Genomic DNA, 15,299 nt, shown 5'->3' with positions numbered 1-15,299 from the left:
GGGCTCTGATCACTTAGAACAAACGCTAATTAGCTTCGATCTAGATCAAACAGTCACACCCGATGGTAGCATTGAGTTTTACGATTCATACTACCGATCACGCAGTCTCTCGCCCCAATCGCAGGCTTCCGGTTCTTCCTCTTATCTACAGCGTGTCTACACCGGGGAAGTGCAAAAGATGAAGCAGAAATTCGAGAGCATAAGCCAACAACAACAGTCCAATGAACGGCGTGATTTTTTTGGGCTTAGTTCGCTGAGGAAGGCGCGCAGCGATCCCGAATTCAACGTGAGCTTGGAAACGGAATCAAAAGACGCCTTGCGCACTGCAACGGAAGCGGTGCTGGAGGAGAAAATGTCCAGGCCGGGCACTGAGGACGCCCCGGTTTCGTGGCTGACGCACAAATTTGAATTATGCAGCGGCGCATCCTCACCGACTCGTAGCCGTCGGCGGCAAAGGGGCGCCATTTCACCCAGCGCTTTGCGAAATCGACTTATGCCACACATTGATATAATAAGCAAGACCGCAGCACTCAAACGGGAGCTAAAGCGCAGGCACAGTCCGACACGCAGCCACAGCAGCAACAGTGGAGTTGGACAGCCAGAGGGCGGGAGGGCCGGCATTGTAGAACGCATTCGCAGTCGCTATGAATCGCCCGAACCGCAGGCCATACGCTATTTATCCACTTCCCATCCGGATTTGCGGGACGTACAGGCGCACCTCAGTGCCGATTGGGTGGCACATAAACACCCAAGACCACATCCTGTAGACAAGGTGCCACGCAAGCCCCTTCGCCAACAAAGGGCCAGTTCCACATCGCCGCCCCGTCCTCCCAAATCGCAGAGACATCAAACCAGCTCGAGTCTAACCAGCTCGTTGCGCCCACACTATGACGACATTTTCGCTAATCAAAAATTCGATCCGAAAATGCATCAGCCGAAGGCACGCTACGTGCCCGATGGCGCCGAACAAACGACAGCCAAAACCAACTACCACAGCAGCAGCAACAAGGTGTGGAAACGGCCGCCAACAAATATCGTGAATGGTGGTTCTGGTGGTGGTGGAACTTTTGAGCGTTACAAGAAGACCATGGCGGTAACATTTAAAGGTGCTTACAACTTTCTTAAAACTTATTTTATCACTTCTATTGAGCAGCAGTCACGTGTGTTGTTGACCTTTTGCGTGGGCCTCTTATCCACCAAACTGTGCCTGGTTGTGGTTGCCCCTCTATAACTTCTAAAATAACATCTAATACCACAGAGCAGGGTCTGCTATTTGGCACTAAGGCTTGACATATATCTCGAACATCGGCTTAGTTTTTTATTTTTCCTCTCTATCAATTTGATGAATACAAAAATTGGTTTCTTGTCTTTCGAAATTATCTATTGTATGTTTACATTGCTGGCGCAGACTTTGACTCGAGCGCACCACCCATCCCTCCACAACCGCCTGCAAAGGGCCTCATCTCATACGATCAGTACAGCAATGGTTCAGGTGAGTTTATTTTACACCAGAAATAAATAAAAGAGTTGCGCTAAAAAAGAGCCAAGCTTCCTTGACGCCAAAGCATTTATTATCAAGCTTCTGCGCATTGCCATATTTCCTTGAAAACGAAATTGATTTATATGGACAGAACTGGCCAATAGAGTGTTCCTTTTATTATACTTATATGTTATATTTCATGGCAGATGATATTTGCTGGGAACGAAAACGTAGAACTGTAACAAATCCGAAATAGGATCAGGTTTCTTAACCAAAAAGTACAACCTTTGGTAATAAACTGTTCATTTTTGAATGTTAGAAACGTCATTATCATCCCATCTTCAATATAATTCCGTAATAATAGCTTAAACCATTTTAGTTGGTTAGTCGGGCTCTCTATAATTGTATCATCTTTTCGCCGCAAAAAAAATATTTTTATTTGATTAGTCAGAACCCATAATTCAATAAAAAAAATCATCATTCTGAAGTACTTAAGTAATTATGACACCCTTAAACAATTCTTATACTACGTCACTGGCCCCATTGTCTCACACTCTCTCATTCAATGACCTTTCCCAAAGCCATTCTCACTTCTGTGTGGCGAAATTTCCGCAATTGCTGCAATTCTCGTTTGAAGGCGCGGCGGCATTAATGAGCTTCCTTTACGCTTTGGCACATGCCATGGTCAAATAATCGATACCACCAATAGCCATAGCAATAGCCATAGCAATAGCCGGCTAGCTGGCACTGCTGACAACGCTGACAATGCTGACCTGTTTACCACTTGATAGTGGCGGCAATAGAAGCAACCGTGCACCACCCATGCGCCACCCCCAAACTGCGCACGCTCACCTTCGAGACGCACGTCAACGTTGCCATGGTCAGCGACAAGGGGCACAACAAGCAGCAATAACAACAAAAGCAACATCAATAAGCCGAGGGCAAGCGGCGTCGGCAAAACAAACTCAAACTAAACTCAAGCCAAAAGCCGGGGCACTCGCGTACCTGTCGCCATGTCGTTAGTTAGTTTCACTTTTCCGTGCCAAAATGCCAGAGTGCGTTTCCTAATTAAGAACGACTAATCTAGAACGAACGCCGCGCGTTCATTTCCACCAGCAATGAGTTACATAACACAGTTCTGAGAACTGAATTGCAAAATCTCAAAACTCTACGAACCAATTTCGGACAACCTAATTAGCATGATACACCAAACTCTGGCGCCGCGGACCACCTACACCAACAATAATGGCCATGGCAACGAGAACAGCAACCACAACAACAAATCCAAGAACAACAACAGCCAGGCGAGTCGCCAGCGCGTGCATTGGCGACAGGCCACAAATTGGCCAACAACGCAAAAGTTGCATCGCAGTTGCGATGATTTAGACCTGACAGATGACAGGCTGCAGCAGCAACAACAACAGCAACAGCAACAACAGAACTGGTGGCCCCACAACGAGGCGTATGAGCAACGCTGGAATGAGGGAAACAGAGCTTGGAAGCAACCACAGCGACCCCAGAGCAGCGATGGCCCACCAGTCTCTCAGCTGGGACGCCATCGTTCCTACCAACATCCCAGCAACAACAACTTCCAGAGCAACGGCAACAATACAGCACACCTGTCACATCACCGTAGCGTTTGCGACATTGCCAATTGTGGCAAAATATTGTGGATACGCCGCGAGGCGCAGGGCATTGTGTCGCAAGTGCCCAATGGGTATCGCGGTGGCGCAGCGCCCCTAGTGCCGCCAGTTCCGGCTCTGCCGCCATCGCCTACAGCTCTTAGCTACACCATACGAACGAACACGCTGGGGTTGCCTTACACGCCGTCGCCAATGCAGAGGCAGGCCTACCTGGCCAATCAGCATGCTATTGGCGCCTCCATTCCACTGGTAATGCAGCACGAGCAGCGACGTCTCCATCAGCAACAGCAGCAGCAGCAGCAGCAACATCCGTGCGTGTGCCGCACGTGGCAACAACCACAGCATCATGCTAGTTAGTATTAAACTGAACTGCCCTCCGTGGTCTCGTGCTCGAAGCAAGCCAGCGATTCTGCACGTTTCCGCGCCTCGTATCGCAAATTGTTGTTGTTGTTGTTGTGTTTGATAGGCCGCCCGCCCGCTCAGCAGCCACTGACCAGCTGCTTTCTCACTTTCTCACTTGATTAAACGACCTTCCTGTTTTGCACTTTCTCACGGTTTTATTTTGCCAAAATAAAAACCCGTTATCACTCGTACACCAAGATAGAGAGAGAGAGAGAGCGAGAGAGCGGGAGAGACCGAGGAATTGAGTGCGCTCGTACTTGCCACTATCTTGGTAACCTTTCTCGGCTCTTCTCAGATTTCAAAACGTGCTCTAGCACCGCTCATTCAAAAGCTGAATACTCGTATACCTATGTATATACCCGGTACACACATTTGTTCGAGAGAGTGAGAGCAATATCTGCAATACAAGTACATATGATAATACCTACAAGTTAAACGAACTTTTTTAATCAGATCTGTTTACATACCATACACACTCGTATAGCCATTACATTGCCTTATCAAGCCCACCAAATGGATTTTGAGTGCAGCACATTCCATAAAAAAAAATATTTTATTTAAAGTTCAAGCAAATTATATTTCCCCCTATTTTTTAAAGCTAAAATCGGATTAAATTCAAGAAGCTCGTTAATCCTTACTTTTTGATATACATATGTACATATATATCATATATGTATGTACTTACACTCCTATATTTTTAATTTTTAATTCCCATTTCTGAACTCAATCAGTTTTGTTCGACTACACCCAATTCAATCGCAATCGGAGACGACCTGTTGTCATTCATTCCCCTATGAACGAATATTTCCTGCCAACAGACATCTTTTTCGTGAATTCCCTTTTAGCTAATTGTCGAATGCTCTGGCTCCACTGTGCAACATGCTATTCCCCACTCAAACAGCCACGATCAGCAAGCACTGTGACGCCAGCGATAAGGCACCCGTCGTACTCGTAGTACTTACAATATCTACTACAGTACGTTGTTTTTGTATCTTTTGCTCAGAGCCAGCCCCAAAGCCTTTGGCGTCACACAAGCCACTCTCATTCGCGCACGTTCGCTCGTCCACTGGTTTCATTCAGTTTCCACAATTCGACGATTCAGTTGGGCGCCACGCGTTCGACGATGCAGTAGTCGAGAGCAGAGAGGTGAGTCGCGGTCGTCGTGGAACGTGGAACGACTTTTGTGAGAACTGAGAGAATTGTTTTCCGTGGTTTATCAGCGGTATTTGAGGTTGTGCGACTGCGTAGCCTTCAAATCTATTTGTTGATGTTGTTGTTGTGGTTGTGGTTGTGATGTGTTGTTGATGATGAACTGATTCTGATTGATTGTGCGATCGTGTGACTAACGGTGGCAACAAGAGTGCGCTGCACTAATTGATAGAAATGTGTATACGAATGGAATGGTGTGGAGTCCCAAGCTTGTGAAAAGTGACAGCAAATTGTAACAACAACAAAAAGTGTCCGTCTGTTTATGCAGTCTTTGGCCGCCAATATGACACGGCAGGCATGTGTGTGTGTGTGTTTGTATGTATATATGTGTGTGTGTGTGTGTGTGTCTAGTGAAAGATGAAAATCGGCAACGCTTTCAACATGCAACAACTTACAAGGCGCGCCATAACAAATCAGTGAAAGTGAAAATTTCCCAAGTGTCGTCAATTAAGCTTGTTGTACGTTGTCGTACAAAGTTGCTGCTGTTAATTGTTGTTGTCTCTCTTACAACAACAATGCATGCATACATCTCGTACACCACTTATACGTTATGAGTTTGTTTTCCTACAAATATTTGTGCAATTGTTCAGCTAGTTTTTGGGCCTAATATTGCGTTTGTCTCTTTCAAATTATTTGTCACCACACAATTTTATACGCAGCTAATTGTGGCAATGTAAATTTATTCAGTAGCCCGACATTTTTTGTTTATCAACAACTGTGAACAGCCACAGAAAACTATGTTATGCAAATGCTGTGACGCTATTCCTCCCGTATTCTCCCGCACCCAACAACAGCATTTGAAATCAAATTCTTGTTCAATTCAATTGCGCGCTTTTCTAACTGAATTTCTTAGCTCGTGCTCATATCAGTGTCAGCTTTTACGAGTATACGATTATGTACTATATATTTACCTAAGTTATCGCCTCTTTATGCAAAGTAGAAATGTGTTAAAGCAAACAAGAGTGGAGCTTAGAGCTACTCTGAACTGGTTGCTAGAGAATGACTAAACAGTCTTTTTCCAGGGAATCATTAAGGCATGACAAATGATCAAGAGCCGTGAAAAGTCTTTCAGAGTCGGTTTTTATTCACTCAATTGCCGAGATAACAATAAAATAGCATGATTCATTTAAGGTACATTACTTGGAGAGTTCATTCTACGACTTTGGGGTGCTTGACCACTTATTGTTGCTTTCAACAACCGACCAACCAGCCCAGCCAAGCCAAGCCAAGCCAACTTCAATTCAAGCTTATTTTCAATACAATCAAATTTAATTCAATTTGAGCATTTGAAACCGTAACCGACACCCTGGGGCGTGACTCTGGCATTTATCAGACATATTTTTCCACTTACCCAACCAACCAACCAACCAACCAACTAACTAACTCACTCACTGACTGACTGACTGTCTGCCTGGTTAGATTATCTTCGTTTTCTAACGCTGCGTGCTCAGCAATTGCCGCAGCCTAATGATCATACTTATTAGAGATACAGTAGGTAGTTGACAGATAAGAGTAGCAGAAGCAGTTGCCACTGGATGAAGCCCCGTTTGGTTTCATAACAGCAGCAATGATGATAAAAATGATGATGATGATGATGATGATGATGATGACGACGACGACGTTGTGGTTGGGTCGTCTTACAGCAAAGACAGCGAGACAGAGAGACATCGTCGCCAACAGTTGTTTCAGTTGTTATTCTCGGCGTAAACAATGCCAAAGTCTAAATGGCTAGCTAGTGCGCTTATTAGTTATTAATATTTGCATGAGCAGAACCAACAAACACACTCTGACAGCATTGGGTGGGGAAGAGAAGGGGGAAGGGGGAGAACAGCTCGCAAACTGTGGCAGCTTTATCTAACAAGACGCTTCTGCTTATTGCTCGCCCCTTCATTGTTGACTGATGCACAGAATCTCCAAATCGATATTATGACACAGACGTGAACATACACTTCAAGACACCCATAAGGCATGAGTACAAGCAGTCGCTGTCGGAGGAGGAATTAGCCAGGAATCAAGCGGAGCACATGCAGAAACTTTATCAGGAGGAGCGACGACGCAAGTACTTACAGGAGCTGCAGGACATGAATTCGAGACGCCATACGGACAACTTTACGCCATCGCAGAAATCGCCAATAGCATTGAACCGCTATGATGATTTCCCCACAGATGTGACACTCAAGTCCCTGGTGGGACCCAAGACGGTGGCGCGGGCGCTCTACAATTTCCAGGGTCAAAGCTCAAAGTGAGTGCAAATGCTGTTTTTTCTGGTCCGCTCAAGAGCTGTAATCTTACGAATTTAAACATGTTTCAGGGAGCTGTCATTCCGCAAGGGCGACACCATCTATATAAGACGACAGATTGATGCCAACTGGTATGAGGGTGAGCACAATGCGATGATTGGTCTGCTGCCGGTTAGCTACGTAGAAGTAAGTTCTAATAACCGACTTCTAGTTAGGAATACCTTATCTATAATGTGTCTATCCAGCTATTTTTGAGAGAGTTTTCATTTGCCAAAGGCACTAATTAATCTACCTGTGCTCCACAGATAGTCAGCCGTGATGGGGCCCGGACCCCTGCCAAGCGGCCATCAGAGGGTCAGGCACGTGCCAAATATAATTTCCAAGCCCAATCCGGTATTGAACTTTCGCTAAACAAAGGCGAGCTGGTCACGCTGACACGCCGCGTCGACGGCAATTGGTTCGAGGGAAAGATAGCCAACCGCAAGGGCATATTTCCAGTGTCGTATGTGGAGGTAATTGGCCGCTTTACTTTAGACATGCCAGCAACAATATATTTATTCCTTAATATATTTACAGATTCTCACTGACATTGGTGCCGAGGATATCGCGGCAAAGACCACCACTGTCATCAGCAGCCACAGTACGACAAACCTACGTCCCACGCTGGACGTGCTACGCACAAATATCAATAACGAGTTCAACACCTTGACGCAAAATGGTGCACAGCCGCCGAATGGCATACTTAAGGAGACGAAACACCTCCATAAGACCGATGCCCTGCATGTGGACACCAGCACCGAGCCATTGGCGTAAGTCTCGATCCCCTTTAGCTTACCTTCACCCTTCACCCAAGCCTGTTATTCGTCCCCGCTTTCAGCTATCGGGCCCTGTACAAGTACCGGCCACAGAACTCCGACGAACTGGAGCTGCTCGAGGGCGACTTGGTCCATGTGCTGGAGAAATGTGACGATGGCTGGTTTGTGGGAACTTCACAGCGCACCGGCTGCTTCGGCACATTCCCCGGCAACTACGTGGAACGTGCCTGAACCGTTACGATATTTAATGCAAGAAAGCAAAAACTATTATTGTTCATTTCTAATATTACAGATTTCGTAGTCTAATATGTTTTTAACAGCAGTCGCCGAAAAGAAAGTAATTATTTATTTGATTTTTAATTTATGTTGTTGCTTCTTGAATTGCCAATGAGCGTTTTTCTTAATTTAAATGTAATACTATTTATTTATTTTTAAAAGAGCATTACTTCTATAAATGTTGAAATTGTGTTATTTATACAAAAAAAAAGAATATTAACAAATAGTTTCCCCCACAATCACACACAGCCTCGAACCAAAAAAAAAAAAAAAAACAAAAGAGAAAAAACAATATCAAAAACAAACCCATAACTAAATTAAGTGCGTGCTTGGTATATTTTTTCGTTTACTAATTTTAACTAGTCACAGCTACTTTCCAAAAACAGAAACACCTTAAAATGCATATAGCGAGTTAATCTTATTAAGAATTTGGGCGTAGATAAGTCAAATGACGCGCCATTTCGCAAAGTTGCTGTAACTGTTGAGTTGAACACGAGTGCCTTAAAATTGAAATTCTATTGACTAAATCGAAGTGCCCTTTGTTGTGTCGACAAACTAATCATTAATAATTTTTAAAATGAATTACTATGTAATAATAACGAAGAAATCTAAACAAGAAATTAAGCAAAACAATTATATAAAACCAAAAATAGAGCGTTTATTACACGGACACTGTTGCAAGAGTATTTAGAGAAATAAAATTTAATAAAATAAACACCACAGAAATTTCTGTTTATTTGATGTTACATTTGGTGATTTTTTCGGTTGTCTTAATCCTTAACAATGTCACAATTTTAACGTTTTTATTAATTCGTTGTAATGTGGGAGTACTTTCTTGAGGCAATATTCGCATCCATCTGATCTGATATACACACACACAGTATTTGTTGCTGCAAAATTGACTTTTCTTTAACATGCTGGGGACTCATGTGAAGCATGAATTTGCCGTATCCGATTTAACACTGAACAATATCAAATACTTTAAACATTGGGCTTAATAACTTAGGTAGAACAAGCGAATTAAATTATCATCACGTCGGGGCCAACTTTCGTTTGCGCTCCTGCTTAAGTTCCCGTTTGGCGGCTCGCTGCTCCAGTTCCTCGGTGTACTCTGCGTACATGGCTAAGAGGGCGGGGTACAACTTGTGGTAGTTCTGCAAGTCCGGCACAGTCACCTGCATGTTGTCGAAGGCAATGGCCACATCATGCATAGCCTCCGGAGAGGGCAGTCTCGGGCACTTCGCATAGCGTTGTGAGAAGTGAGTGAGTATAATGTGCTTGGCTTGCATGTCGCGGCCCTGCTGTATGGCCTGCGAGACGGTGCTGTGCGCTTTGACTCGCGCCTCCTCCTGCAGATCGTCCTCCATGGTGGCCTCATGTATTAGCACTGTGGAATTGCGGCCTAAGTCTATAAGATCGGCACAGGGCATGGTGTCGCCACTGTAGGTGAGCTTCACGGGTGCACCTTCGTGCTGTGACTGCAACGTGAGGCTCACGCCAAAGGCATGTGGACAGTGGCGCACCAGACAGGTGGCTATTGATTGTATTCCCATTGCGACTAATCTTTCGTCGCTGAGCGGCTGCTCCATGAGTTCGCCGTTTCCCACCAACGTGTATGCGCTCTTGATGTGTTCAATTTTGTTATTGTAGAACTGAAGCCAAGGCTCTATTTGGCGCGGAGCAATCAGCAGAAGGGGAGCCTTCGGCTTAAGATTCTCGCGTTCCAGCAGCAGTGAAATCAGCCCAATATGGTGATCGGCATGCAGATGCGAAATATACACCGCTTGCAGGTGACGCATGACATGGAACGCTTGCTTGCGTCCATACAAGCGGACTATTTGGCCATAGGTTCCCTCTCCGCAATCGAGTATCACAAAGGCGTCTGCTGCGGTTTGCAGCAAGATACCACTGACGTTGCGTGTTTTGTTGGGTATGGAGGAGCCGGTGCCGAGGAAAATTATACGAGGGTACGTGCTGGAACTGCTGCTATCGATGCGATTTTGCTCGCTCTTTAGCTGTGTAAGCAGATCGCTGAATCCAGGTAAGGCGTGCGTTTCGCTGACATACTCATCCGGTGTCAATTTAATTTCCAGCATACGATCCAGACCTGAAAGCAACTCAACGTTATCATTATATTATCATCGCATGCTATGGCAATAGTTTTCACTTACCTTTTTTGGGCCGCAAGTGGAAACTGGTCATCGGAACCACACCTTGAGACGGTGCCTTCGTCGGTTTCTCTTTCGCATCTGCAGCTTCTGGGCTCTCCTCCAGCCGAGTTTTCTTCAAGCCATTGCTCAACTGCAGCTCATTAGCTTCGGCTAAAAGCGGAAAGATATGAGGCGCCAGCTGATGAAGCTGATATTGTATGCGATGGGCGGCTGCATATCCGGAGAAATGGTTCAGGGGTGAATTGAGATAAATGTGCTGCGTGCACTGCGAAAAGTTCGAGTCCATGAAGTTCTGATAGTCCGCACGCGCCGTCATATCGGGTGGACTGAAGTGCACCACCAGCGCCACTTCTGTCACCTCGGTTGCAGACAGCTCCTTAAAGTGTGCTGCCTGTTCCTGCAATGCCGAAAAATATTCCTCACTGGGCACATCTATGAATACGAATGACAAGGCCGTCTCTCCAGGTTCAGTGACATCTACGGAACGCACGACCTCACCAGACGGCAATGTTATGTCTTGACCATTTTTAAGCTGCCCCAACAGCGGACCTGGCTGCACTCCTCTCTCCACACATTTTTCCAGAATGAGGGCGCCTGCTCGTGGTTTCAGTTTGCATATATAACTAAGGACTACCTTCCCCTCCTCTAGCTTGCTGTGCAAGGGTACCGACTTTACGCTTAATATAGAATCCTCAAAGTAATCAAAAAGTGTGCCGTCAATCGTGTCCAATTCCATTGTTTTGAGTACGACAAATCTTCGCATGCTCTGCAGCATCGTGTCCAGATGTGGAGGTCCATGAAGTCCAACACTGCGCACGCCCGCGTCCTGTATGGTCAGCGCTAGGCCGGGCAATCCACCCACTGCTGTCCAAGTGTTGCGTGTCACAAAAATGCGTTCCAGTCTAGAGAGGCGCGTCTTGTGCTCGTGGGCCAGTCGCTGTGTGCCTTCGCCGCAGTTGAAGAGATATCGGGATTGGTCTGTGAAGAGGTACACGGCGCAAGGAGTACCATTGGCCCCCGCGCCCAGCACTTGGACATTAACGGAGCCCGGCACAACAGAAGCCAACTTCTTTCGCAGGACATTTGGCTGTCGTTCATAGGTTGGAGTGGCTGCGAAATCCGTCGCCGCTTTGCTCATGTCGGTGGTGCGTCGACGTTTTCCAAATGCACGAATTGTTCCATAAAGAGTCAGGCGACAGAATTTCAACAAAGACATTCGGAATTGCCGCACATGTGCCACGGCGGTTCTGAAGAAAAACCAGCTGTTACAGATGATTGAAAAATAAAGCTGGCTGCTATATAACTGGTAGTTCCCGGCATCAATGAGCTTGAATGGCAGATAGCTACCAACGATTTCAAGCCAGTAGAGTCTACTGAGTAGACACAGAACAAAAACAAGAAAAGAAAAATTCTTATTCCATCAACAATTTATTTCCAACTGCGTACGCAGTTTTGCTAGTAAAATTTAAATTTTTAAATTTACGCATTGATTAATATTGTTCATATGTATTTTCGGGTAATATTTTGAAAAACTAATTTTGAATGCATATATATTTTAGCTTTAGCTAAAATATTTGTAATGCTTTATTAATCTTTTAATTTATTAAATATTTAATTTATTTTAATCGTTTCTTGACAGAGCTGCATCATAATTTATTTAAAAACTGTCAAACATTAATAGTTTTGTGTTCAAATTCCACTATTTCAAAATATGAATTGACGCACACAGCCTCAGTACTACATACTGTAGGGACTTAGCAGCTGCTACCAGGGCAGCAAAAATACTGAGTAGCAGTGGAAAGGTATCGACTACCACGTGCGTTTGTTTGGTTTTTTTAGCGCAGGAAGCCGCGTTTTCCGACTCCTTTTTTAAACTATGGTATTCTTCACTTGCAACATTTGCGGCGAATCCGTCAAAAAGCCTGCCGTTGAAAAGCACTATCAACAACGATGCCGCGGAAATAACAAAAATGTGTCGTGCATGGACTGCCTAAAAGATTTTTACGGTGAGGAGTATGTTGCTCACATAAAATGCATTTCGGAAGCGGAAAAGTACGCAAGCGTAAGCCAGGGCTTTGTAGCCAAGGGCCCCAAAAATAAGAACGCCAAGAAGCAGGAGAGTTGGATGGACATCATACACGCAATCCTCGATAGCCAAGAGTATGACATGAGTCCGCCAGTGCGGGACGCGTTCAAACGGCTCCAGAGCGTGGACAATGTGCCGCGTAAAAAAGCCAAGTTCGAGAACTACGTGGCAAACTGTATGCGCATGCCGCGACATCAGGCCACGCAAGTTTGGGACATATTGGAGAAGGAGCTGGACAAGATGAAGCGGGCAAAGGAGGAGGAAATAGCGGCAGCTAAAAAACAAAACAAAACACAAAACGGGCATACGGAAGAGACCAAAACCGAGGTTGCGGATGAACATGAACCAGCAAAAAAGAAGGCAAAAAAAGAGAATGGTGTGGCGGTAGAGTCGACGCCAGCGGCGGTAGATGAAGCCCCTGCCCAGTTCGATTGGCAAGCACAATTGACCAAACTAATCGGGAAGCAGGACGATGGCATATTTGTGGAGAAGCTGAAAAAGAAACTGCTGAAGAAGTACCAAAAACACTTGGCAATCGACGAGCTCAACGAAAAGCAGATGAACAAATTCACCAAGAAATTCGATAAGCACTTGAAAAGATGCGAGGGGCTGCAGATAGACGGCGATCTGGTGAAGCAGCGCCACATAAAAACGTAAAATTAAGCCTTAGTGTAATTTTAGACGCAAATAAATCGTAAGCAAGCACACAACTTGTTGTTTGCAATTTATGGGCGCACATCTAAATGCTTCCGGCGATGGAATTCATAGCAATCGTCGGGCGATCGACAAATTGCAGTTGACATTTGATTGTTTATGGTTGATCCCTATCTATTTCGCGATTTATGTTCGCCAGTTAAGGTCCAAATATGTGGGTGGGAGCTATAAAAGTCAGTCGATTTCCTAGCTACTTGGAACAGTCTAGAACGTGTACTCTAACCGAGATGAAGTGCCTTAACTTGTTGCTGCTCTTTACTTTGATGGCGCTCTTTGCCGGATTGCATCAGCCTGTGGCTGCAGGGCCTGCACCTGAGCCCAAGGGACGTCCACAGACCACCCGACGCCCGCAGAACCAATTGTTTTGATCCAGTCACCACACAGTTTGCACAGTTGCGTTTATTTCGCGGAAAATTACACAATAAAGCAAATCTTTTAAAGCATTCTTGTATTTCTATGGCTTGTACTTGACATGCGTCATGCAATTGCGTAGATAGTCACGGGCCACTCGACACTGGGCTGTGTCGTGGAACCGCTTAGGTGGACAGTTCAAGATCATGTCGTTTGAGACGCACTCCATAACCAGACCTGGATACGGATGGCAGCCATAGGCATCCAAACGCTTCGACAGTGACTTCACACTCTTGTGCGAGAGCAACGACGTGGCTGTGAAGGATTTTGTAAAGTTATTAGTCCTTAGAGGGTATTGCAGTCCTCATCCACAGACCATGCTTGTCGCACTTCACGTAGGTTTCATAGAGCAGTGCCTCATCCGCATCGTCCGCAAGCTCGCTCTCCAGATGTGCCTGCACCCGCTTCAGATTGAGCGACTTGCGATTTGGTTTCAGCAATTCCGTGCCATTGAAGGTGCATTCGGCAGTGCACTGAGAGGAGCGGCAGAAATTAGTGGGAATTCGCAGGACGTTTGACAGACACTACTACTTCTCAATTACTTACAAACATGTAGGTTTGCTCCTCTTTATCCGTGGTGTAATGTATCTTTTCGTGCCACTCTATTTGGCACTCCACAAACTGGCTGAGCTCGTCATGTAAATCGCAGCAGAAGTCGTGCTGGAAAGAATCAGTCTAGCTAGTATACAAGTATATCTCGTAAAATAACTAAAAAGTTATTTCAATGGAAACCAATAAAAATGTTATAACAAAATATAGTTTTCAGAAGCAAAACATTCTTTGAGACTTACTTTTTAAACTTTATTTTTAAAATAGAACAAATTATTTAAATAAATTATTGTATGTCTCTCCGTTAGTTTAATTCTTAAGCATATTTGCTTTTAATTTGACAAAATCAAGTAGCTTTCCCATTTTAATATGCCTATGGATTCGGAAATGGGAACAAACCTGATAAGACTTCTTTCGATCTATTCAAACAGACCCCATTCAACTTCATAGTTTTTTAGCTTACCATGGTGTCCGGCGCATTAATTTCGCAGTCTTCCTCATCATCATCCTCCTTCTGGGCCGCAGGTTTGTTCCACACTCCGTTTAGCAAAAGCAGTCCGCACAGCAGTTGGAGCCACAACATTTTTGGAAAAGTTCTCTTTGTATCGCAACGCCAGCAATCGCATTTATATTAGCCCCATAGCCAACGCTCTCGTATGTGGCCGGCGCCTAATTTTCCGTAACGTTTTATAGGTTTTAATTACGTGGCTAATTTAAGCTTTAAATGCTTTTATCTGTAGCCATAGTAGATAATTAAATTGCCGCTCCGCAAACTCACACTCATCCATACACACACACACGCAAATTTCGGTTCATAACACAAACAACATGACTGGGAGGGCATCCATTGCGTTGCATCAGGAGGAAAGGAAAGGAGTTAAGTATAGCATTCGATGCGTGCACATATTGTGCGGCATTCGGATGAAATTCCTGGAACTGATGCACTTTCACGTGCACTCACACATTGGCTGCGCTCTCGAAGATTAATGACGCAAGGCGAGGGCATCTATCACTGATCAAGCGGCAAGAGCTGTGAAGTATCAGATGCTCCCTGTCTTCTCTTCCAAATATAGCTGCTTGGGACATGCTGCCACTGCTCTACAAATGCATGCGGAAGCGCAGCGCCGGCTTCAGCTTCAGCTGCAACTAATTAACCGAGAAATACATCATAAATAGTGCACACACATGCCGCCATGCCGCCACACCCTCACACCCCAGCACACCCCAGCACACCCATAGTGTGCCACCATCGTCGTCATCAGTTAAGGCGCAGACGAAGCGTCGCTGCCTCAGAAGTTCCCAG

At 45.2% G+C, this 15,299-nt stretch overlaps 4 protein-coding genes across 17 annotated transcripts in view; 2 read left to right on the top strand and 2 right to left on the bottom strand.

Moving 5' to 3' along the window:
• The window catches only part of LOC115620079 (sorbin and SH3 domain-containing protein 1), a 32,052-nt gene extending 23,367 nt beyond the window's left edge, over positions 1–8,685 (top strand). For 7 of the 14 annotated variants that reach the window (XM_030513248.1, XM_030513247.1, XM_030513260.1 and 4 more), the window contains 6 exons: positions 1,409–1,492; positions 6,670–6,976; positions 7,046–7,160; positions 7,280–7,486; positions 7,551–7,783; positions 7,852–8,685. In XM_030513248.1, the coding sequence (XP_030369108.1) occupies positions 1,409–1,492; positions 6,670–6,976; positions 7,046–7,160; positions 7,280–7,486; positions 7,551–7,783; positions 7,852–8,020 (1,115 nt within the window). In that variant the 3' untranslated portion in view covers positions 8,021–8,685. Of the gene's footprint in view, positions 1–17; positions 1,107–1,408; positions 1,493–4,649; positions 4,672–6,642; positions 6,977–7,045; positions 7,161–7,279; positions 7,487–7,550; positions 7,784–7,851 lie in introns of those variants that run through there. The other 7 variants (XM_030513252.1, XM_030513251.1, XM_030513259.1 and 4 more) reach the window with 6 other exon arrangements.
• A 94-nt stretch (positions 8,686–8,779) lies between these two features.
• LOC115620080 (ribonuclease Z, mitochondrial) lies at positions 8,780–11,466 on the bottom strand. The gene is made up of 2 exons (XM_030513262.1): positions 10,237–11,466; positions 8,780–10,172 (listed from the first exon to the last, which is right to left on the bottom strand). Exons 1-2 carry the CDS (start codon positions 11,450–11,452, stop codon positions 9,097–9,099), a joined length of 2,292 nt encoding a protein of 763 aa, XP_030369122.1. The 5' UTR covers positions 11,453–11,466; the 3' UTR covers positions 8,780–9,096.
• Positions 11,467–12,030: 564 nt separating this feature from the next.
• Positions 12,031–13,481, top strand: LOC115633090 (uncharacterized protein C16C10.8). Its single transcript, XM_030530473.1, has one exon. The coding sequence runs from the start codon at positions 12,113–12,115 to the stop codon at positions 12,977–12,979; it is 867 nt and encodes a 288-aa protein (XP_030386333.1). The 5' UTR covers positions 12,031–12,112; the 3' UTR covers positions 12,980–13,481.
• Positions 13,482–13,490: 9 nt separating this feature from the next.
• LOC115634686 lies at positions 13,491–14,579 on the bottom strand. Its single transcript, XM_030532549.1, has 4 exons — positions 14,460–14,579; positions 13,994–14,107; positions 13,764–13,920; positions 13,491–13,702 (listed from the first exon to the last, which is right to left on the bottom strand). The coding sequence occupies exons 1-4, from the start codon at positions 14,577–14,579 to the stop codon at positions 13,491–13,493; spliced, it is 603 nt and encodes a 200-aa protein (XP_030388409.1).
• Between the last annotated feature and the right edge of the window lie 720 nt (positions 14,580–15,299).

Source organism: Scaptodrosophila lebanonensis, unplaced genomic scaffold (genome assembly GCF_003285725.1).
Source record: "Scaptodrosophila lebanonensis strain 11010-0011.00,11010-0021.00 unplaced genomic scaffold, SlebRS2 tig00000001-arrow-pilon, whole genome shotgun sequence".
Taxonomy (NCBI): Eukaryota; Metazoa; Arthropoda; class Insecta; order Diptera; family Drosophilidae; genus Scaptodrosophila; species Scaptodrosophila lebanonensis.
Note: the sequence above shows the minus strand (reverse complement) of the source record. Positions and strands in the feature narration are given on the sequence as shown.

Coding starts and splice junctions, on each gene's coding strand:
- LOC115620080 (XM_030513262.1), bottom strand. CDS start 11,452: ATGTCTTTGTTGAAATTCTGTCGCCTGACTCTTTATGGAACAATTCGT. Junction 10,173..10,236: donor CCACTTGCGGCCCAAAAAAG/GTAAGTGAAAAC, acceptor AGTTGCTTTCAG/GTCTGGATCGTATGCTGGAA.
- LOC115633090 (XM_030530473.1), top strand. CDS start 12,113: ATGGTATTCTTCACTTGCAACATTTGCGGCGAATCCGTCAAAAAGCCT.
- LOC115634686 (XM_030532549.1), bottom strand. CDS start 14,579: ATGTTGTGGCTCCAACTGCTGTGCGGACTGCTTTTGCTAAACGGAGTG. Junction 13,921..13,993: donor AGGAGCAAACCTACATGTTT/GTAAGTAATTGA, acceptor CGCTCCTCTCAG/TGCACTGCCGAATGCACCTT. Junction 13,703..13,763: donor CGTGAAGTGCGACAAGCATG/GTCTGTGGATGA, acceptor AATCCTTCACAG/CCACGTCGTTGCTCTCGCAC.